The following is a 24330-nucleotide window of genomic DNA, read 5'->3' as shown; positions in this document are numbered from 1 at the left end:
TCAGCTACTACGAACACAGATATCAGTTGGTTGTATGTATTCAGTAAAACCTTGCTTTCTATACTGCTGCTGCAAAAGTACGTTGGAAACATGAAAGATGTTGAAAATCTTTTCCAGCCTATCTTCCTTAGTTATGATTTTCCCACAGAGCTTCATCTGAAAGCTAATTCTAAATATCGCAAAATTGTACTCAGCTACTGACTTAAAATCCTGGATCATTAAGTGAGTCCACTCATAATAAACTCTTAGAAGAATCATCATTTTCGGATGATTGTATCTGTTTCTCAATATCTTCCAAAAAGCTAATGGATTTTCAACCGTTAGGTACTCGCTGTTTACTCCTTCGTCAATATGGCGATGAATAAAGATCATGACTTTCACCCAATCTTGAGAGGATGCACTGTTTTCATCCCTAATGGTTTCTCCAAGATTTCCTGTCTTCAGATGGATCTTGGTATGAATCACCCAGGTAAGGTAGTTTTTCTCATCAATGTCCAATGCAGCAAAATCAAGATTTGCCAACTTCATTATTTTCTTTTCTAAAAGAAAAATGAGATGTGTAAGAAATTACAATAATATGTATTCCTAGAGGAATATAATGTTAGAACTTCTGGTTCTTACAAATTTTTCATTTTAACCTTCAGGCCAAAATGATAAGCACTCGAAACTTCAAGTTCGAGATTTACATAATTAATGAGAATGACGATTGTACTGCACCATTCTCATTGAAGTAAACATAGGATGTGGATTATTTTGCACCACTCAAACTGTAGGAAAATTCAAATATGCAGAGCAGGATGTGCGATTATACCGCACCACCTAAAATTGTAATAAAATTAAATAGTAGGCAAATTTAAATATGCAAGGTCGACGATTATATCACACCACCTAAAATTACAGTAAAATTAAATATAGATACTGGGTTAGTAATCAGGAACTGCACCAAACAAGAAATCAAACATATAAGTAATTGTTAAATTGAGAACGAGAAGCAAGCATGGTGCAAACAGTTCTTCACAAGGGTATTTCTAGCAGGTAAAGGAAGAATAGTAAAATCCTAGGAAGAAACATTTTCTTTTTCTTTTGGCGAAGGGAAATGAGAAATGATTAGAGAATCATGCTGATAACGTGTTATAAATAGGCAAAAGTTAGAGAAATAACCTTTACTAAAGACATAAGCGAAGCAGGTGAAAAATATCACACTATAACTTTAGTAGCTATAACACAAAAGATGGCAAATAAAGAGAAAGAGAGTGAGATATACTGATATTATTTCTTTAATTCTTTCTTTTGCAGTATATATTTTGATAGCACACAAATCACTCTATTTATAGAGCTACTCCCATGAGAACATCCAAAAATGATATAATGACTACTTTTGACAATATTACATAACAATAAATATATCACTATCATTTTTCACCTTTTTTCCAAATGCATGTGGGTATACTAATACATGTGGGATGTGGGCATACGCCATACAATTTTTACAACATATGTTAATAGATATAGGTTAAATTAATAATAAAATATTAATAGATAAGGATTAAATAACACAATATAAGAGTCCTGCTTCTTAACTCAATTATGCACCAAACGTTTCACCAAATCAGTTCAGTTTAATTTATTCTAAGCAAGTTCAACTAAATCCTAAAGCTAGTCCAGTTCAAGATAGTCCGGTGCAACAAACGCATTCTAAAAGTCCTAAATGATAGTTGGGATTAACCGAGAACTTCCATGGAAAACGTTTGAGGATGATGAAGCGGCAAGTGGTTAGAACCCGATACAAAGGACACATTCTACGAACACCTTCTGATTGCAAAATGCACACCAAAGTCATGTCTACAAAAATTCAATGTATCAAATATATGTTTGTCACACCGAGTGAGAAACTTACCGCTGGTAATCATCCACGGCAAAACCTAGACATCAAAAACTGTCAGCGAGAGAATTTTGATAATAAACTATAGCGAAAAGAAAGTAAATGCATCTTCAAACTTAAAAGACCTCCGGGAAAAGCATGAAAAAAAAGGCTCGAATGATATTAACCGAGGTATTGACGATGATTCAGGCAGTCAAATAGCAGACTCCCACAATTTCAAACCAAACCCTTTTATATATCATTAGCAATCCATAGTACAACATTACACTTAGACACGCCAGTACAATAATAATATAACTACTATAACTCACAACATACTGATTGCAAGCCATACACGATCGTACACTAACAAAAATAAGAAAACATAAAACCCCATACCTAAAACCATCTTTATATACAAGAGAGGTTGGCTTGCTAAGATCATCATTCATCTCACCGACTGACCTTCCACATTTCGCGTCAGCATCCGTTCTGAGACTGATCCACCTGATCTTAGTTTGGAAAGCAATGTGTCGCGTCCTGCTAAAAGGATTTGGAAAAAGCCATCCACTTCGTTTGTAAGAAGATCTAGCCCTTGAGAAAGTTTCTGCGCCTTCCTGTCCAAGTCTGAAACAGAATTCTTGAATGTGTTCCCTTCAGTGAGGCCAACGCCATCTTGAATCTTGGGATACAGTTCCTTAACAACATCATCAACTGCTTCCAGCTCTTTCAGTACCATGACTCTTCCACTAGAAAATACATTTCTAATTTCCCCATTTACATTACCCTGTAAATCGTTAAATGCTTGTGCCCACAAATATGTCTCTGCAACATTCAATTCTAACAACTTCTTTGCGGAACCAGAAAAGGCAGCAGCAAAGACACTACAAACAGATACTGTCAACACCTTAACTCCATACATAGCACGCATCAAAAGTTTCCCTTTTGCCGAGTTCTTAACCTTTGGAAGGTCAAGGGATTCCACAAGCTTGTCCAAAATGGTGCTACAGTTCTCAACTCGGGGGTTTGTTGAACCAATATGATGCCTCCATCCATCAAGTGAAGAACGGGCCCGAATAAATTGGTCCGAAGAAGTTGAATCCAAATTATGCAAGACGCATTGAAGATAAAGATGCCCCTGGTTTAAACGTGAGATCTCAGAGCTAAAAGCAATGCACACATCGAGCAACTTCACACTGATGTCCAAGTACACATCAATCCATTTCTCATCCCAGTTACTCACAGGGAGATCGATTTCAGCTATGAGGGATTTTATGTCATTATGAGTTCCACAGAGAGACTCCATAGCTAATTTCATCCATGACAAGCTGAGGACATCATCCTTGTCTTTTGGGTTAAGCTTTCTTAGCCTCCCAGCTAATGTTTCCTCAAAAGTATTCAACAGTCCAAGAAGCCTTGGAGACAGCTGGGAACCCTTTGGTGCAATCATCTTAAAGGGATTTCCGAAATGGAAGAACGGTCGGTGTGGTTCTTGTGGACGACTCATTGTTGTGTATTCACTGCAAGAAGAAGAAAATGTGATCGGATATCGTATAGGAAATCAACCTCAAAAGGCATCCAAAACCAAAACTGAGGAAGACTTAAACATGATGAGATATCGCATTGTATATCAGCCTCTCTAGTCATCCGAGAGATGACAGCAGAAGAAAAAGTGAATTCAACAAACATTTTATCCGGGAGACATAAACATGATGAGATATCAGGTTGTAAATCAGCCTCTCTAGTCATCTGGGAGATGACAGCAGGAGAAACAATGAATTCTAACAAACATATTATGCAACCTTCCACATGATTCCAGGCAGTAGAATAACAAAATTAGGTAAATGACCAACTAAGCAGTAATCACCGAAAACATAAGCCTAGTTGAGTTGACAAAATCAGCCGCAAACAGATAAACCGAAAAGCACAGGTACGTCCCATTCATTTTTTCCATGCAATTTCAACAGTTCAAACAATTTCAAGTGATGAGTTATTATCACTCTTCAAGCAACATTCATAATCAATTTAATCAAGTTAAGCATATACGAAACAATAAGCTATGACTCCCTCCCCCAAACCACCAAAAAACAAATCCTCTTCATCCCAAACCACCAGAAAACAAATCCTCTTCATCTTATGCTTCTCTTTACGGAATTAAATTTAAATAAAAAAATAAAAAAAATAAAAAAAAACAGTTAATCTGAACCTTACCTGAAATTCTGTATTCCACCTGACAGAACCAAAATACAACGAAGCAAAGAAAAAACTGTATGACAACGAAAATAAAAATAGCTTCCATGCTTTCCTACCTATTTTCTGCCATTTCGTACAGTACCAAACGGGCAGCGAACAAATACCAACACTCAAAATCCTACCCATACCTAATTAATAACAAAACCCCCAAATTTCTACCCAAACGTTTAAACTTTCAAGTCACAAATTTCTTCAAAGATATAAACACCAACCTCACAAAATTATAAGCTTCCAAAACAAAATTAAACAAAAATTAAAGCTAGCCTAATCAAATCACAAACAGATTATTAAAAAAAAAAAAAATTCAAATCAGAAATACAAGCATAATCAAACAACATATACGAAAAAAATTAACATTTCTAGGAATAGACCCACTCACCTAACCATTAGATCTTCAGAAATCTACACCGATCCTTGATAAATTGAAAACAAAAAACCCTAACCCTAGAGTCAATCTATGCGAAACAGAAATTGGGAAAGAAAAAAAAAAGGAAAAAAACCCTAACCCTAGAGTCAATCTATGCGAAACAGAAATTGGGAAAGAAAAAAAAAAAAAACGGAAACTTGAAACAATTTAGCCTAATTATATTTTAAACAGATAACGAGAGAGAGAGAGAGATTTGTACCCGATTCAGAGGAGAAATCGAGAAATTTCGATGAAAGATTGGAGCTTTGGCGACTCGGTATTTGGATGTCTTCGTTGAAAATGTGAGGCTGCTGTTTACAAGTAGGTGAGGGACAGTAATAGGCTCACCCGAGGATGTACGGGGAGAGGGCGACACGTGGGCGTGGGTGATATTTCCGTTGAGGTTCGAGGACCTTCGGTTGTTCTGCTGGGGTTGCACGTAGACGTAATGGACGGTTTTGATTATGCTTTGTGTGCGACGCGGCGCGGTTACGTGGCTGTGATCACTAGATGAACGGTATTGATGGTTAGAGGATGGGTTTTGTTACGGGCCTTTGGGCTTGGGCCCTGATTTTTTCGTGCACGTTTTCTTCCATGTATGCATTTGTTCATTTTTCACTTTTAAATTGAATTTCAATATAAAAAATAGGATTTATATCATAAATGATTTTTGAAATTGATTTACACCATTAAAATTGTCTCTGATTTTGAAAATAGATCAAGGTAGTTCCTGAAAATATGTGTTACAAATAAATGTGGTCATTCCGTCACAATTCTATCAAAAATTTTGTTATATGCTGATGTGGCATATAAATGAGTCATATAAGATGTAAGAGTTTTTATCACAATTGCTCCGTGAAATTAACCCACATGATCAAGATGGTTCCTGAATTAGAAAATCGGTAGTCCTTAAAAAATAAGTGTCACAAATTAATGTGGTCATTCGGTCACAATTATGTTATGTGCTAATATGGGTTTAATAATTAATTTAAAAAGTTGTCAAAACACCTTTTTATCTCAAGGCAGAGCTTGCCATTCTCCGCGTCACTAAGATTACCAGGAGAGCGCCCAACAAGCTCTCCGAGATTAAGGTTGTGGGGCTGTCGATCACCCAAATATAGACGATGTAGTCACAAAAGTCGTCACCAATCCAAGCCGTAACAAATTTTTGAGAGAATTAAGACAAAATGACAACATTCATTGGATACATCTATTTTAGGATTACATTGATCAATTTTCGATTTCAAGAACCATTTTCATGGTGTGGATCAATTTCATTGTGATTAAAAAAAATAAAAAAAAATAAAAAAAAAACTTGTGGGACCCATGTATGTGCCACATCAGTACATAACAAAATTTTTGACAGAATTGTGACAGAAGGACCACATTGATTTGCGATACCTATTTTTATGGATTATATTAATTGATTTTCAATTTCAAATATCATCTTAATGGTATAGGTTAATTTTAAGAATCATTTTATATAAATTCTATAAAAAAAATTGAAATCATTTCCAGAAGAGAAAATTTGCTAGTGTCTAAATCCAATACACAATTTTTTTTTATTTGGTACTCTAAAAATTAGATTGACTTTTTTTTCGTTGATACAAGTATTACTAATACGACTAGGGAGTGGAATAGAACATATAACCTCGAATGCAAAGATAGTTACTTGATTTACAAATTTCTTATCAAATAACCCCTGTTTTTTTCGTTTGAAACTTTACATATTTGAATTGTGATTTATGATATAAAGAAACTTGTCCGTTATTATCACTCGTGAGGTAATAATTGTAGAATGGTGATGAAGCTCATGGTGGTGACAAAACTTATGTGTCGAAAATAATTATCCTTACAATTGAGAATTTGTGTTAATATCTATTTTGTTATCGCTTATATTAAAAAACAAAATACATTTAAGATTTTTATTATTTTTTGTTGTTGTTGTTGTTACAATGTAGCAGTCTTGCGAGGTTGATATAACTGGTGTGATATATAATAGCACACAAATTAAACCTTCTTTTTGACAATTGTAGTATGGATAAGTAGGGATCGTTCTAGGCCGGGGATTAGGAGGAATTGCTAATCTACTCTAAACTGACTTAGAAACACAAAACTAAACTTAAAAACAGAAAACTAGACTCTAAGACTCTTAACTAGACTTATATGACTCAAAATAAGCTAATCAAACTCAAAACTGCACAAAACAATAAAAAAAAGACTCAAAACAGACACTAGGACTTACTTTGGGGGAAAATTGAATTGATTTTGACTCAAAACACTCAAAAACACAAATTTGGACATATTCTAACTAATTTGACACAATAAAGCAAAGGGGATTGGGTTTTTGATGAATTTAAAGTAAATACAAGTAGATTAAAGACTTAAACAAGTTTGGCACGAAATTGGGAGAAATTATGGGTGATTGACTAGCTAGAGGGTCCTTCTCCACACATGACACACTTGCATACAAATCGATTTCCAGTTGCTTTTCCAATAAACCATGAACCTCAACGCCCCAGATTAACCATGAACAACACTAAGGGCAAGGCTAGTTGCGGCACAAGGGTCTTCTCTCATTTCTCCTTGAAAAGTTGCGGCACAAGGTTAGTTGTGGCTGAAATTGGGTTATGGGGTATTATGGATAGGTGGTGCGGAATTGTGTTGAAGGATGAATGGTTGAATGAATGGTGAATCCCCCCAATGATTATGTGAGTGAATTCTGTTAATAGGTGCGGCAAAATGTGTGAAATAAAGGAAGAAAGGGCAAGGCATTAATTAAATGTTTTGGGAAAGATTTGGACTCTAAATCCTCAAGGAAAAAGGGTAATTAAATCAGAATCCAAGAGAGAAAAGGGTAACAAGGGTGCGGCAAGGAATGGGAAAGGGGAAAGGTGGTGCCTTGCACGGCAAGGGAAAGGGAAAGAGAGAATTGGTGCGGCAAGGACTAGGAAATAGGACTAAGTCTTCTAAAACATATATATTTAAGTGTCCCAATATAATTAGGGATCCTCTTGCAGCTAGAAATTAAGTAGGAAAACATTAGGATTGACTAAGTCAAAATAAGATAGTTTGACTCATGTTTCCTTCTTTGTAGCTGATTCCTAGTCTTCCAAGTCTTGAATTAATTTCTTCAACTCTTTAGCATATTCCTAGCCTCCTTTGAACTTCAAATTCGTCCATCCATCTTGCTCCAAGCATGTGCTATACATTCCAAGCCCAAAACTGCTCCAAATTGCTCCAAATTGCCTTTTCTTACCACTTTAGTCAATTGGACCTACAAACACACGAAAATAACTTATATCACTATAATAAATAGAAACTAACAACATAAATGCAAGAAAACAAGCTAACTAAGTCACATAAATATGCTCCTATCAATAACCAAGGTTTTTAATAATAATTCTCTCTCTAAAATAAGCCATGTCAGAAATGAGTTAAGACAAATTTTTGTATAGGTAAACACTCTTAACTACTTGAATCTCGAATTATAATGTTAAGGGAAATTTTATTTGAACCCATGTAACATTTCTCTACACTCAACTTAAACTGTAAATGTAAATTACTTTATTATCTTATTGCATAATTATCATAAAGTACAAGATAAAACTAATAATAAAAATGATTATAAACCCACACCCAATAATCAAACCTAACCATCACCATCATGTAAACCTTCTTTTTCTCTCCGCTATGAGAGCTCTTCCCTCATCGGTAAGTGTCCTGTCTTCTGATTACAATTAATTTTTGTGTTCAGTGCTTCTTCCAGTGAATCCATATTTGATTTCGGTCTTCCCTCTCTCTTAACTCCCTATTACCCCTGCATTTACTCTCTGCTTTGGTCGGTGGATGGATACTGGCTGTCAGATTTGTAGGTTTTCTTAATGGTTTGTCCAGGAAAAGGGATATATCCCTCAGATCTAAATCCGGGTGGTTGCTTAATGTCCTGTTGTTGTGGTTTGCTTCTTCCCCTGGCTTTTATCTGTCAGATCTGTTTCCCAGGTATTTTCAGCCCCTTTCTCTGATGAGTGTCAAGGACTTAACTGCTATGTTGCTCGGTTTACTTTGAGGGACGGATCTTTGGTACTTTTCTAAGCAGCGAATCTCCATCCGTTGATTTAGTTTGTTTGGTCTTTTATTTCGTGATCTGGTTCCTGGGGTAAATGTTAACCTCCATCAGGCTTCTGTGATGGGTGAGGTGGTTAGGGTTGAGAAAAGTTCTGAACATAGTCTTTATGGCGATTACGCCTACTTCCATATTGGCATCATTTATGGCTAATTGGTCCGTATCAAATTACATTTGGAGAATAAGTAAGAAGTTCTTTCTGCCCATTGTTATTTGGCAACTTTGTGAAGCTGAATCATAACTCACTGTGATAAAGATTGAGCTACGCAACATGGTGCAAATAGAGATTGAGGAGCTCTCCGTCCAACTTGAAGGGGCTCTGGAGTTGGATAATATAGAGCAAGGGGTCAAATTGGTGGGAAAAGCTCTAGTCAACCACCCCTTAATAAGTGGGGGGGGGGGGGTTAGGAACATATTAAGAAATGCTTCGAAGGAGTTAGGTGAGATTCAGATAAACTGGGTCAAAGAGAATACTTTTATCATCATAGCTAAAGACGAGGACATGGCATCCAAAATTCTTGACCAAGTTCCTTTGGCTGTAATGAAGTAAAACTTCTTTGTGAAGAGATAGCCCTGTGACCTAGCTATGAAGGAAATTCTGATGCATCTAGTCCCATTTTTGGTCCAGATGAGAAAGGTCCTTATGTATCTCAGCTCCTTTACGAATGCTCAGCGCTTGGCTGGAAAAATTGGGGAAGTCCTGGAGGTGGAAGACTTGGCACATGCTAGGGGGTTCCCTAGGGTAAGGGTAATGATTGACTAACCCGTTATTACCTGGGTGTTGGTTAGCTAGGAAGGAGGATCGAGACTCATGGGTGGAATTCCGATATGAAAGACTGCAGAATTTCTATTATAATTGTGGGAAAATCGGGCATGGTAGTACTAAATGCTCCTATCAACCAAATATGAATAGTGACGCAGGGTATGATGATTAGACTGGAACGAAGATGGTTCGTGAAGTGCCGGACATTACCAGACAAGACGTGATCTTTCAAGGTCAGATGAGGTGTGCAGGCGTGAGTAGGGAGAGAAGGCATGCCATGTCCTCGAATTGACGCTTTTCCATGGCCTACGCGGGTAGCATTGCTGGGCATCAAGTGTAGGGGTTGCCTCATTCTGCTGGGCCTCAACTAGTGATTAGTGATGGATAATCTCAGAGGCAAGTTAAACAATTTGTGGGAGGATGCAGGAGTGCCTAAAATAGGAATGTCAGTTATGAGGAGTTGGAAGTGACTAAACTTATTGGAACTACCAAGACTGGCCTGAGCAAGCCAATTTCAGAGTCTCAAATCTCGAGGACAGGCTTTATCGTTCGTAGCCTTCTTACTTCACATCATTCAATTCAGGAAACGGGTGAAGGGTGTTCGGAGAAAAACCATCTTACTGTAGTCTTTGGGAAGCTGGGGATGAAGCGGGCAGCCGAGGGATTGAGGATTAACTCAAAGCAGAATAACAACAAAGCGAAGGCCGAAGGTTGCAGTTCGGGTAGTGTTAGGAAGAAAGGTTGGAGGAGATTGTTGAAAGGGTCAACTGTCAAGGAGGGGGTCAGCACAACGTGGGTATCCCTATAGCAGAGGAAGATCTTTTGGAGGTCCCAATCTAAGATGTGGTCGACTGGAACCGAAAGGCAATTAACGTAGGGGAATCAAACTGTGGCGGTGGCTGATAGAGATTTTACCACACACGCAAACGGGTTAAAAAACTCCTATATTACTTGCAAGAATGACAAGGTTGTTGTAGTATAAACGGTTCTCACAAGGTCGTTCTCCACAGGGATTATTAAATAATTCGAAACGAACTAAATTTCAATTAATTACTGTAAAGCAGAAAGTTGAGATGATTGGTTTTATAATCTACTTAAATTAAAACGAATTTAATTAATAAAATAAACTAATATGCAATATTAAAGATGAAAGGAAAATAAAATTGTTTTGGAAAAATCAAATTAAGAAAACACTAGGGTTTCACCATCACCTAGCAATCCTATGTATTTTTATCAATTACTTATGATCTATACATGCCACTTTGAAGGTTAGGTTTTCCTAATTTATATTCTACTTGGAACCTCCAACATAGAACGTATATCTAACATGTAACCCGTCCGGACGTTCGGATCAAATCTGAACATGAGAGACTCATTATGCTTTATGAAAACCCTTTGAAAAACCACGCAACCCTTAAGATGTGGTGCAAAAGGAATTAGTTACGCATATTCATAATTGAAATCATAGAACATATTATTAAGAATAAAAGGAATGAAAACACCTTAAAGTAGAAAATCTCCAAGAACCCTAGCCAAGTTCTCTGTTTCCCAAAAGTTGCATAAAAGAAAAGCCCTCCAGATTAAGAACGGCCAATCCTTTTAATATCTCCCTAAAGCTAACACACAAACCCTAACCCTCAAGTATTTTATTCCCACTAAGAAACTAAATAATAATAAAATAAAATAGAAAATAAATTCCTAATTAACCTAGGAAAAACTGCACAGAAACTGTTCAGCCACGTTTTAGCCTCAAATATCCTCCAAATCCGGCCCAAGATAGCTTGTTTTAAAGATAAGAACATTCTGAACACATCTCCAGAAGGCCATAAATCCATCCGAGGTCATCTTGGGCTCCAAAAATGCAATTCAAGCCCGAAACGTCACTATTTCAGCACTGCACATTGCTCCTTTATTTTATTACCAGAAAATATTCGCTTGGTAGAAAAATCTGATATTTTGACATGATTAAGCTAAGTGACTCACGAACGTCCTCCAATTGGAATTACTCCAAAATTCGTCCATTTGACCATGTTTTTCTCTAGAGGAAGTCGAAAATCCTATATTGGAAATATAATTCAAAGTATCAAAATTCTTCCAAATTATTAACCAAAATATACTAAGAATAGGGTAAAATATATAATATAAAATATACTCATCAGTGGCGGTTGGTTCGAAACAGCCGCAAGATCTCTATGATTTTTCTTATGTGGAATTGTCGTGGTCTTGGGTCGGACACGGTGGTTCAAGCCCTGCATGGGCTGATCAGGCAATATAGACCCTATGTGGTTTTTCTCTCAGAAAATAAAATGAAAAATCACAAGATTGAAGGTGTGCGCATGCAGATAGGTTATCAGGATGGTTTTGATGTTCCCCCTATAGGTGCTGCGAGAGGCTTAGTCTATGGTGGAATGGAATGATAGAAGTCAACATTCTCAGCTTGTCAAAGAACCTGGTCCATTCCAAGTTGAGGGTTAGGGGTGAGTCAGATTGGTTCGTAACGTCATGGGTCTATGGTAACCTATATAGGGCTGAGAAAAGGGATTTTTGGAGATGAATCTCTCAGGAATTGGAACCGGTGGGAAGGCCTTGGTTTTGTGGAGGGGACTTGAATGAAATTCTATGGAATTTCGAGAAAGAGGGTAGGTCTCTAGGAACGTTTTCTAGACCTCGGTATCTACAAGATTTCATGGACACCATGATGCTGATTGATTTAGGATTTACCGATCTGAAGTTCATTTTTCGTGGAACCTGTAACAATTCCCTGGTTCAAGAGCGTCTGGATAGGGGTTTGGTGAATGGTGCTTGGCAAGCCCGATGGCCTTGCACTACTGTTACCCACGGTACGGCCCGCGCCTCTAGTGTAAGGAGCCGGGGTGCAAAGAAACTATTGAAAGAACCTGGAACATGGATGTTAAGGGTTTGTGGATGAAAAAATGACATTGGAAAATCCAAGCAACTAAACGAAACCTTAAAAGGTAGAGCACTGCCTTTTTCAGAGGCCGGAAGAATGAGATTGCTTCTTTCTCTGAACATCTGGGAAGGCTGCAAGTGAATTGGGGGGGGGGTAAGTATGGATGAGATTAAGGAGACCACTAAGAAGATCAAAAAACTTGAGGAGCAGGAGGGATAATTTTGGCTTTAGAGGCCTTGCATTCGTTGGCTTCAAGCGGGTGATGCAAACACCACTTTTTTCGACCAATCTACGGTTAAACACTGGCGGTCAAACCATATTGTAGGCTCCAAAATGCAAGTGGGAATTTGACGGATGATCTCTCGGGTATCCATCGTGTAATTGACGACTACTTCTTGTGGTTGTTCTCAATGGAGGGAAGTCGATACTGAGGGGACATTCTAGACTGTGTTGACCCAATTGTTACTGCTGAGATGAATATTGCTTTAGGGAAGCTGGTGGATGAGGGGGAGATCAAGGAAGCTTTAGCCCAGATGGGAGGGATGAAGGCACCTAGTCTGGATGGGTTCTAGGGGGTCTTTTTTCAAAATTTCTAGGATATTATTTCTCCAGATGTGATGGGGATAACTGCTGAATGCCTTAGTGGGGGAGCTTGCCCAAACTTGATAAATTCGACGCATATTGTTTTAATTCCCAAGGTCCCGCACCCGGAAAACGTGAATCAATTCAGACCAACAAGCCTTTGCAATTACTCTTACAAGGTTTTATATAAAATCCTTGCCAATCGGTTGAAACTTTTTTGTCGGAGCTAATTTCCCCTAGTCAAAATGCCTTCGTCCATGGTCGCCAAATCTAGGATAATATTATTTTGGCCCATGAGGTCTTCCACTTCCTAAAGTTCTGAAAAGCTAAACATCGTTTTGAGCTGGGAATCAAACTTGACATAAACAAAGCTTATGACTGAGTTGAATGGGATCTTTTGGAAGCCGTGATGAGGAAAATGGGTTTGTGTGATGCTTGGGTGAATATTATGATACGCTGTGTTTCTTTTGTCCAGTTCTCTATGCTTCTTAATGGGCAGCCTGGAAAAAGTTTCAAGCCGTCAATGGGAATGCGTCAGGGGGACCCCCTATCCCCATATTTAATTTTGATTTTCAGTGAAGTTATCTCTTGTTTTCTCAAGAGGGCTACTGATATTCAATTCCTGGATGGTATTTAGATCAGTGCGAATGGTCCTCGGCTAACCCATCTTCTTTTCGCTGATGACACGCTTGTGTTCCTGAAAGTTACTCTTGATAATTGCAGGAACTTGTTGAGTTTATTGAAAGCATACTGTAAGGCTTCTGGTCAGCAGGTAAGCCTTTAGAAATCAACGATCTACTTTAACGTCAACACTTCTGTTAATTTGGCCCATGTGCTCAGTGACATCCTTGAAATGCCAGTTGTGGAGGATCCGGGGACGTGCTTGGGTGTTCCCACAATGTGAGGGAGATCAAAACATGATGCGCTTGCTTTAATCAAGGAGCGGGTTTTGGCAAAAGTTTTAGGGTGGAAGCAACAATTCCTCTCTCTGGCAGGTAAAGAAGTCCTTATAAAGGCGGTTGCCCTGGTTGTTCCTACATATCCTATGAACGTATTCCGATTGCCCGATCGTCTTTTCAGGGAGATTGACGCAGCCCTTGCTAAGTTATGGTGGTGAAATAAAAACAAGGATCGAGGCATTCACTGGTTGAGGTAGGATGACTTGGGGCGTACCAAGGGGGATGAAGGGTTAATTTCTGAAACTTGAAAGATTTTAACTTTGCCATTTTCGCCAAATAGTGTTGGTGTCTTCTCCATGAGCCTGAGTCACTTTGGGTTAAACTTCTGATGGATAAATATTTCCCTAGGACTTGTTTTTTACGGCAAAGTGGGGGTGGGCGTGAGTCGTGGGTTTGGTCTAGCCTGCTGGAGGGTCGGGACCTGATCATAAGTGGTTCTAGATGGCAGGTTTTGAATAAGAATTCCATTAATCTGTGGGAGGATAATATGGTTCCTGGCATCCTCAACGGTCGTCTGATTACTAGGGATGAAGGTGAGATTGACAGGACACGGGTGGTGGCCTCCATCATTGACACGGAGCGTAGGACGTGGAACGAGGATGAGATTGGGGATTTATTTTTTGAGGCTGCTGGGGCTGCTATCTCCAGGATTCATATTGGGGATTCATCCCCTGATTGCCTCATTTGGCCTGCTTTTAAGACTGACGCTTACTCGGTTAAATCAGGGGTATTGGTGGCTGCACAATTCTAATCCTGCTAGGAAGCTTAATCATCCATCGACCTCTCGTTTTGTTCTTCCTTAGGTATGGGCTGGTATTTGGAAGCTTCAGGTCCCTCCAAAAGTGAAATTATTTTTGTGGCGTTGCGTTAGGGGTGCCATTGCTACTCGGGAAAACCTGTTTAGGAGAAGCAGTGCTGAAAACCCATGTTGTCCTATTTGTCTTCTTCATTCAGAATCTATTGAGCACACGCTGCTCCTATGCTCGTAGATGCAGCTTGTGTGGTTTGGTGGTCTTCTCTGCATTCGTATTATTAGCGCCTCTATTTCCTCATTTGATGACTGGCTCTCTCACCTATTTTCGTTGCAACTGGGGTCATTCGAGTTTAAGTCAAGGTTTTAGTCTCAGGTGGCTTTCTCCTATTGGTTTATTTGGAAAGCCATATGCGACGCGGTGTTCAACGGGCGATCCCCTTCTCCATCTCACATTATTTTTAATCTGTCCAGTGATTGGGAGGCCTTTGCTGATGCTAACTCCAAGATCTATGGCTTTGCTCATTCGCTTAGGAACAACCATTTGTGTAAGGTTTTGTGGTCTCCTCCTCCTCCTTCTGTGTTGAAGATTAATGTGGATGCGAGTTGGAAGCATGGTGCTTCTTTGGCATGGGTTGGCTTAGTGATCCGTGACTCGAGTTGTAGCTGTTTGGAGGTTAGAAGGATGGAGGTCCTGGCTTCTTCTGCTGCAATGGCGGAGTCCTTTGCAGTTTTGGAGGAGTGTCTTCTAGCGAAGAGTCTGAATTTCCCCCGGGTGGTGATTAAATCGGATTCAAAACTGGTTACTTCGTGTTTGTAGGATTGTTCTTTGAGTTGCACTTGGGAACTCTTCCCAATCCGAGATCGTATTTGGTTGGTTGGGAAGGCTTTCCAAGCTTGCTTCTGGTCTTGGATTCTAAGATTAGCAAACTATGTGGTGGACTTCGTTGCAAAGAACTTCACTCCAGAGATGTGTATCTCTGTTTGGACTTACAGGCCCCCATCTTCTCTTGTTAGAATTTTAAATAAGGATGGTTTGCCTTGCCCTCCGAGTAGCTAGCTTCAGCTCTTGTTTTTTGGGGATGACATGTTCGCTAGCTGTGGCAGCGTCTATTGTAATCCTGTGCCTTTGCTCTGTCATTAGTTCCTTTGCTGCGTTAGCCTTTGCGGCTTTCTTTGTTCTTGGATGGCCTCTGTGCCTTGGTATTGTATCCTTGGTTCAGGAAAACAAAAAAAAAAAAAAAAAAAAAAAAAAAAACCATCACCATCATGTATCATTCTCCTACATTTTGTTATGACAAAAATCATAAGACACTCTTATAGTGAAAAACAAGCCCTTTTGTACGAATGGATAGTAATTTTGAACTATTGACAATCTATACTATGCCAACTGCCCCTTCTCCTATGCCCGGTTAAAATGGGAATGCATAGAGTGGACGGGAAAGGGAAGAGTTTTCTCTTCCTTTTCTAAACAGAGGAAAAGTGGAGGGTATGGCGTGCATGCAGACCCATTATATTCAATCCCTTAAAAGTTGGACAAATTTGAGGGAAGAAATAGATAAAAATCTTAATAAAGTTTAATGCAATCTCAAATTGAAAACATGGAAACATAAACTTGTATGCAACACATATGATGCACGTGAGAGCCTAATTTGAAAAACATCTTTAACAACTTAAGTCTTTAAATTCTACCTAGGATATGTCAAATAAGAACATGCATTGTGCTGCAATTAATTATATTAGAAACTGGGTCTTGCAATGAAACGAATGAGTAAGTAGCAATTCAAGGACTCCTTTCAACAAATCTAATGCGAAAATTGACCAATACTATCAAGTCTTGACAAATACGAACTAACTTAAGAGAGCAACGCTGTTGAGGGTGATGGAGACTCCATCAAAAGTAACTGTTGGAAGGAGATAACGTTAAAGAAGAGAATGCCTTGATTTTTTGGTTTTTTATTTTTCATATGGGTGTAAAAGTTAAATTTACATGTTGAATTGGGTTTGTGATGGTAGTTTATGACACACCCCGACCTGGAATGTCCATTAGGACTTCGAATCGAGCTGTGCTGGCCGATACCTGGAGGGTGACGAAGCTATAAAGTGTAGTGATGTGGAAAATGTGAACAAATTTAAACCTAAAAGTACCTAAAGACAAAAGTGCGTTGTGAGCGGGGATGAACCCATTTCACACGCGACGTCAAAGCATAAGTAAAGTACAGTAGTGTGGGTAAGGATCATACCCTTAGAGGTAGAGCCACCTATACTGAGATTTGCCAAGAATCCTCATCGATATGGACTTTCAGCAGCTAAAACTTGGAGGGGCGCAAAAACAAGGGTGAGTGGGCCTGAAAACAAAGTTTTTAATAAAACCCTTTGAAAACATTATAACCCCTCGCCGTAAAACCCGTATAATTTTCCAAAAAATAATAATACATATGTATATAGAAATCATGCTCAAGAGTAGTGAAAACCGAGTATATGCCATATATCAAGTATCTTAGCAATGAAATAAGTAAGCCAGGTGAAATAAATCAATGTAAAATGATATGTCAGTCGGAGTCACCTAACATGACCCGTACGGCTAAACCTATGGCTTATTAACCAATTCTTGCACATGAGTTAGAACCACCTAATGTGGTATGTACGACAGACTGGGTGTAAATAGATATGCTCAAGTGCTACAATCACGTGAAGGCTGTGCGAAGTATCCCAAGTCACCTATGAGTCGGAACCACCTAATGTGGTCTGTACAACAAGCTAGCACCTACCTTGGATCCAAGGTGAGCGTGTAGTACGGGAGTTGAACGATCATGTGAAGGTTGGCCCTAGCCTTAGGCAGAACACTAACACCGGGGTGCAAGATAATGAGCACTAAATGCATCTAACCATAACCATACACATTGCAATCACTATCATCAATATGCACTCACCTGAAGCTTACCAGGGCGTCCACAGCGTCATGCAATCATATGCATATCTATACTAATGCATATACTAAAATGTAATACAATTGACATGACATTTAAAAACATAAATCCATTTATGGGAAAATGGAAAACATATATACGTATATATAGAAAACCAAAAGCCCACTCACCTGGAGTCCGAGCTACAACTCTCTAGCATAAACATCAAGGCGTCACGAACGATCGCCGCCTAGAACAATTATCAAATCATGTCTTAGAATTCTTATCAATAGAACATATAACTTACATATCCTATTCGGGAAGATCCATACGTCGGATTCGTCGATAATCAAGTGGCGGACCTTAATGGAACTAAGTTCAAACAACGGAAATTCGCCAATCGGACTTCACCAATGGAATTAGGGTATTCAAATTTAGCCTAGGAAGGTTAGGGGACATCTTGGCCCACGCACCGTAGCTAGTGCTAATCGACCGTCTCGACTCGTCGGAAAATTCAACTATTTCTAAAAATTCTCAAACTTCACAGAAATAAAGATCTCAGTGAATAGAGTAACTTTCATACCTATGATTAAGGCTAATTTGGCTGGGAAATGTCTCAATTTCATCCAAACTCGCTGGAAACCCTTAAAATTGGGTAGTTGTTGATTTGTTTCCAAACAAACTCTGACACCTCCTCCAAGGCTTGGGCCTTGCTCCTGGGATTGAGGGGAGTCCATTGGTAGTGGTAGTTGACGGAGTTAGCTTCACGATCATCGGATTTTCACAGTGCACCCCCGGAACCCACGAGTTCCATTCTTCTTGAAATCAAGGCTAAATCTAGTGAAACTTGATTAGAAATGGAACATGGGAGGTCATGGAAGGTTTCTTAGGTGGTTGGTGGCAACGATTTGACAGAAAAACTGATGGAAACTGTCGGAAAAGATGGCCGAACCCGGTCAGGTTGCGGGTCAATAGGGAACCTAGCTGGTTCCTCACCTTCTCCCATTTTCTCCTTTTTCCTCCTTTCCTCTTTTCCCACAGGTTCCTCCTCTTTTTCTCCCTTCCCCATTGGTCTGGTTTCTCCCTCATTTCGCTCCTTTATCCACCATCTCCACTGACCATCTTTCTTTCTTTTAATCTGGGCCACACATGTGGCTCCACCAAATTTTGCTCCAAAAATCTGGAGCATTCCAGAAAATAACTAATTTACTAAAATGCCCCTAACTTTAAACGTTAATATCTCATTCATTATAACTCCAAATCATGATCTGTTTACGCCCACGCATCCATATCGATGAGTACTACGGAATACACCAAGAAAATGAACCTTACGTGACATGACACGATGGTCAACAAAAGTCAACACTTTGTCTCGAAGGGCATTTTCGTAAATTCACTTTTTAAAATTATAAAAATCATAATAATTGGGGACGGATCGTTACACTTTAGGTAGTAAATTTTGGGTTTAAAGAGATATTGATAATTGAATTAAAAATAATATGGGTGCAAAGAGTAAGTTGGGTGTAAAGACAGGTTAAATGGGCTTAAATAAAATTTTCCTAATGTTAATGGTGCTTAGGCTTGGAAAATTTTCTTGAAAATTCCAAACCAAACTAAAAAAATTCCAATCCTATACCGAAAAATTCTCAAACCGAAAGTACCGAATTTTTTGGGATCCATACCGAATCGATTTCGAACCATTCGATATGGAAATCGGGATTACACATTCAATGGTTCAAGAATCTTGAATCACCAAAAGCCCAAAAGCCAAAACGCAATTCCGATCCATCCCAAAATGCTGAAAATATTTTAAGAATCCTGAAGATTAGGAATACCAAAATTTCGATTTAGAATTGATCTTTAAATTTCCGTCATGAAAATTTTTAGTTTGGAATTCGAGATTCTATTTTTAATTTGGGATCTAATACCGAATCACCCCTAGTGGAACCTACAAGTTGAATTATTTAGGAATATGGGTCACAACTTGCAAAGTTAATCACTGCCAACATTTGTCATTTTCATTGTTAGTTAGAGAAAAGTGATTGGGTGCTTCTACATGAAGCATAAATGAGTCGGCAATTGTTAAGACTCATTGCTTACTAATAAGTGTTAAAAGTAAATCTCACACTAAGTTTGAGAATTGTAGGCAATTATTTGGGAATATTGGCCCCAGCTGCACATTACTTTTTTGATTAAATTTCATGCCCAAGTCAAACATTTCAACCTTTACGCTACGCAAACAAATGCATTGAAAAGGTCAAAAATATAAACACTAGAAGAAAAACGCTTCACTCAATATGCTATAAATAAACAATTAACATAATATAAACACCAGAAGAAAAACAAATCAGCCGATTGCATTGGTGAAGCAAAAAGCCAAAGGGTCCTAGAAGTGTTTTCTGGATAACTTGCTACATGCTTTTTAAAAAAGTACTTGGATTTTCAATAAAAATTTCAACATTTAATAAGAGCACTTTCTAATAAAATCGCTTATGACCAAAAGTGATTTCTATAAAAGTAGACCTAAACATCATGTTAATTTAGGGAGTATACACAAACGTGAAATTGTACAAAACGTTTAATTAAAAATGATCTGAGAAACACTAAGACATCAATGAAAGGGAACAAACCCTTGCATATACAATTTATTGTCGACTTCGTGTCACTCAAATTGAAAGTTTACAACCATTTTTATTTGTGCGTCCTCGTTAAGGGGTCTACAGCTCATCACCATCTAACATTGAGGCTGGCATTGATGGTGACAGGAAGTTGGAAGCCAACATGAACAATACAAGTATTAAACAATTCATTCCTTAACGCAACTGGAGTGTGGACAATCAAATTGAAAGGGAATGCACATAAGTAACTTTATCAATGCCTAAACTGAGAAAGAATACATACATACATACATACACTTATATATAATTATATATTTTTTGATGCAACACTAATGATATATCTTGTTTTTACAAGCAAAGCAACAGTAATGAATTATATTTCCTATGAGAATGAAGAACAAATTGTTTGAATTGTACAAGTGCATCCGAATTCGGTGCACATCCTAAAAAATATGCAATTAAGGAGGAAAAGGATTTAAATTAGTGAACATACAACAAAAATCAGGGTAGAAGAAATATGAGATTCAGAAACCTGGAGATAAAGATGTTAGTCACGCAATCCTCTCGGGGCATTATCTCCACCTTATAGGTTGGTGATGGTTCCTACCAGTATAACCTTCGCTAGTATCAGAAATCCTTTCGTTCAAGTGTTTATCATTTATCTTCACAACAACGTGATTGACCTGTTGAGAATCAGGGTCTGATCAGGACGTATCTCTACCAGGTTGGCGTTCCTGCATGTCAATGACATTGGATAAGGAGTTTTATATTAAGAACAGACAGCGATCAAGAATCATGAGATTAGTTTTCAATTGTACATACATCACGGAATAGCAAGTCATCAGCCTCGAGCATGTGGATCACATGTCCCATTTTTGGCCTTTTTGTGGCATCAGGATCAACACATCGAAGAGCAACCAACAGAGCACGTTTAAGTGCTTTTGAAGCAGGCATCTCTTGCAGCTTGGGATCAACCACATCCTCTGCTTTTCGTTTCCCAACCATGGTTTTTAACCATTCAACTAGATTCACCTGATAATATTCATTAAATTCAATTACAGTTAGTAGCAGGGGAAGAAAACTTGATACATGAGGGGGGTTGTGGGGGGGAAGGGTCAAAACCTAACCTCTCCTTGTGGTCGACTATGATCAACGGGGCTTCTCCCGGATATAAGCTCCATAATAAGTATTCCAAAGCTATAAACATCACTCTTCTCATTCAGCATTCCCGTGCAAGCATATTCCGGTGCAACATAACTAAAGAACCACCAAATATAAGATTAATTTTCAAGCACATATGACTCTATGCATATGATAAGATAAATTTGTAAATAAAATATTAAATGAAAATGAGAACTAACCCAAATGTTCCCATCACTCGAGTTGTCACATAACTGTTCTCAGAGCACAGGAGCTTAGCAAGCCCAAAATCAGATACTTTGGGGTTCCACTGGCGATCCATTAGTATGTTGCTAGATTTCACATCTCGATGAACAACCTTTGGTTCAAGACCCTCATGAAGATAGGCCAACCTGCACAATGAGGGAAACCCAAAGGTCACTTACATACATCAATATGAATCTATCTTATTCTTTTTGAGAAAGTAAAAGAATAGTCGAGCACAACTAATTTAATCCGAATACCCTTTTGCTGTTCCCAGTATAATATTCATACGGATATCCCATGTTAGTGGGCTGACTTCACCAACATCCCCATGAAGCCACTGATCCAGATTGCCATTGTCAACGTACTCATACACAAGCATCCTACGAAAGAAACCAGAACTTATATAACATCTCTAAACACACAACAAGAACCTCAAACTCAAATTATAAGTAAAACATCAGTACCTGTATGCACCCTCAACACAGTATCCAAGTAATCTTACAAGATTTTTGTGTCTCACACGCCCAATTGCTTCCACCTCCACTTTAAATTCCTTCTCTGCTTGACCCCTGAAGATCAGCCAGTATCATAAGCAAATGCGTAACTCACATGCATAAAGGATATTGGGATATCCAAAAGGCAAGGCACAAAGTACCAATCAGTTAATCGTTGGCAATGCAGCCATACACACTAAAGTACGAACAGTGACAACGAAAAGACATTTGAGATAAGTCAAATTGTGCTGTGTGAAGAGAGAGTAAAGTGAGGAACTGATTCTGATGACATCTTCATCAATTCAAGCTTGACTAAGCACAAGAAACTTAAAAAGAAGATGGGTTGGTTTCTTTTTCAGCAAGTATGCAACTTTACAGCACAATTCTAACAAACGCAAGACAAGAATAACTGGAAAAAAGGGACTCAGTAATAATAGATAACCGAACAGTGAAACGCCGACACACAGAAGTACCCTGTTTGGTTGCCGAGAAAATGCAGAAACAGAACTAAAATATATAGTACATATATGTATGTGTATATATACACACAGAGGAAGAAAAAAATCCTTGAAGTCAACTTCTTACAGTTACTCAGACCAGAAAAACTTGATACTGTTACACCTAACCCATCTCTCTATCATTGTAAAAATTGTATCACAATTATGAGACATATCCCAACGCCAAAAAAAAACTTCTATTTTTCAGCAACCAAGCATAATTCAACTGAAAATAATCAATCTAATGTCAAATATTACAATAAAAACATCAAAAATTCATCATCTAACATCCAAAATTCATCATCAAATATTGTCTAATCAGAAAAACCCCACCAACCCATATCCAAATCAATCCAGAAATAACAAAATTCACAAAAAAAAATAAATAAATAAATAAAAGTTTCAATCTTCGAAGAAAATTGTAACAAATAAATAAAAACTAAGTACCTGTTATTCAACAAGTTCTTGACAGCAAGTTTAGTCCCGTCACTGAGAATCCCACTGTAAACAATCCCATACCCTCCTTCCCCAATCACATTCTCCTCACACAACCCATTCGTCGCCGCCTCCAGCTCCCTCAGAGTGTACCATCTCCCCCAACCCAGATGCGACACCTCCGGCCCCACTACATTCCCGCTCCCAAACGACGCCGTCTCGCACCCGCTATTTAATGTCCCCCTGCTCTCCCCGCTCGACGCCCGGTCCGAATACACCACCACCCGGTGCTCCGGCTTCCCGATCTCGACGTGGAGGTCGTTGACGATTTCCTGGATTTCCTTCGATTTGACTGGAGTAGGGGGCAAGTCGGCGGCGGCGGGCTTGGCCTTGGCCTTGTGGGCCCGGGAGCGATGACGAGAGGTGAGGCAGAGGGAGAGGAGGAAAAGGATCAGGACTATCAGAGAACCGACAAGGATTCCAATGACGACCCAGAGACGGAGTCCAAAGATTGATGTCGGTTTCGAGAGCTGCGAGTTCACAAACGCCGCGTCGTACAACGACATTGCGAATACTAAGAGAATGGCTCAGACAGTTCGCTGCTTGGATTGTCGGTTCCGTCGCATTGGGTCTCCGGAGTTTGATTTTCCGGCGATCGGAGAATCGATGCAGAGTATTTTCAGAGTTTAGAAAGCTCGAGATGTTACGAGGTTTGTATAAATATGAATATGAACAAAATGATCCGTCTCTGTGTCATTATTTTTTTCTTTTTATCTATTTTATTATTTTTTGGTGGGTGGTTTTTTTTTTAAAGAATAATGTTGGGGAAATCAAAATTTTAAATCAAATTTGTAAACTAATGTTTATCAGAGGTCTTATGTTATTGGTTAATTAAATTTAACTACCATATTAAAATAAAATTTTCAGAAATATTTTGAGTGTCACTTGTCGCTAAATAAATAAGTATCCGGATTTATTATCTTTATATAATCCCAATAATTTTTCGGAATATGATTTCGAATGATACGTCTCACTAAAGCTAGTAACTCTCCATATTTCTTATCTTTATCAAGGCTTGTTGCCATTTGTTCAAACTTAGATGAAGTTGTTATCAGAAATATAATCACTGCTCACTAGGCATGCAATTGTGGGAGCAACAGAAAGATCGAACCAAATTAATACCAAGAACTTTCAACTGAATTGCACAAAAGAGTCAAAATTTAATTGCTATACAGAACTATTGGTTCAATCACAAACAATCGAAATTCAAAACCCTACCTCCTCCATTCTCTGGGAGCGAAGCCTTCTTCAGGTAACATCTTTGATGGAGGCGGCAAAATCGAATCATCGAAACCGCCAAAACCTCTATCAAAGCCCTA

At 38.6% G+C, this 24330-nt stretch overlaps 3 protein-coding genes across 4 annotated transcripts; all 3 read right to left on the bottom strand.

Annotated features, from left to right (window-relative positions):
* Positions 1–528, bottom strand: LOC148695807 (uncharacterized). The gene has a single exon (XM_088697401.1). The coding sequence runs from the start codon at positions 526–528 to the stop codon at positions 1–3; it is 528 nt and encodes a 175-aa protein (XP_088553527.1).
* Positions 529–2096: 1568 nt separating this feature from the next.
* LOC137734164 (protein BPS1, chloroplastic) lies at positions 2097–4878 on the bottom strand. 2 transcript variants are annotated; one of them, XM_068473475.2, is made up of 2 exons: positions 4741–4878; positions 2097–3381 (listed from the first exon to the last, which is right to left on the bottom strand). In XM_068473475.2, exon 2 carries the CDS (start codon positions 3366–3368, stop codon positions 2310–2312), a length of 1059 nt encoding a protein of 352 aa, XP_068329576.1. In that variant the 5' UTR covers positions 3369–3381; positions 4741–4878; the 3' UTR covers positions 2097–2309. The 2 variants fall into 2 exon arrangements, with proteins under 2 accessions (XP_068329576.1, XP_068329575.1); XM_068473474.2 differs by having other exon boundaries at positions 4494–4810.
* A 15603-nt stretch (positions 4879–20481) lies between these two features.
* Positions 20482–23706, bottom strand: LOC137735017 (putative serine/threonine-protein kinase At1g01540). The gene is made up of 7 exons (XM_068474369.2): positions 22964–23706; positions 21990–22094; positions 21783–21905; positions 21501–21671; positions 21267–21396; positions 20962–21171; positions 20482–20873 (listed from the first exon to the last, which is right to left on the bottom strand). The coding sequence occupies exons 1-7, from the start codon at positions 23515–23517 to the stop codon at positions 20844–20846; spliced, it is 1323 nt and encodes a 440-aa protein (XP_068330470.2). The 5' UTR covers positions 23518–23706; the 3' UTR covers positions 20482–20843.
* Between the last annotated feature and the right edge of the window lie 624 nt (positions 23707–24330).

Source organism: Pyrus communis, chromosome 7, assembly GCF_041283825.1.
Source record: "Pyrus communis isolate YQ-2024b chromosome 7, ASM4128382v1, whole genome shotgun sequence".
In the NCBI taxonomy this organism is placed as follows: Eukaryota; Viridiplantae; Streptophyta; class Magnoliopsida; order Rosales; family Rosaceae; genus Pyrus; species Pyrus communis.
The sequence above is the reverse complement of the archived record's forward strand: the minus strand, read 5'-3'. Positions and strand labels throughout refer to the sequence as shown.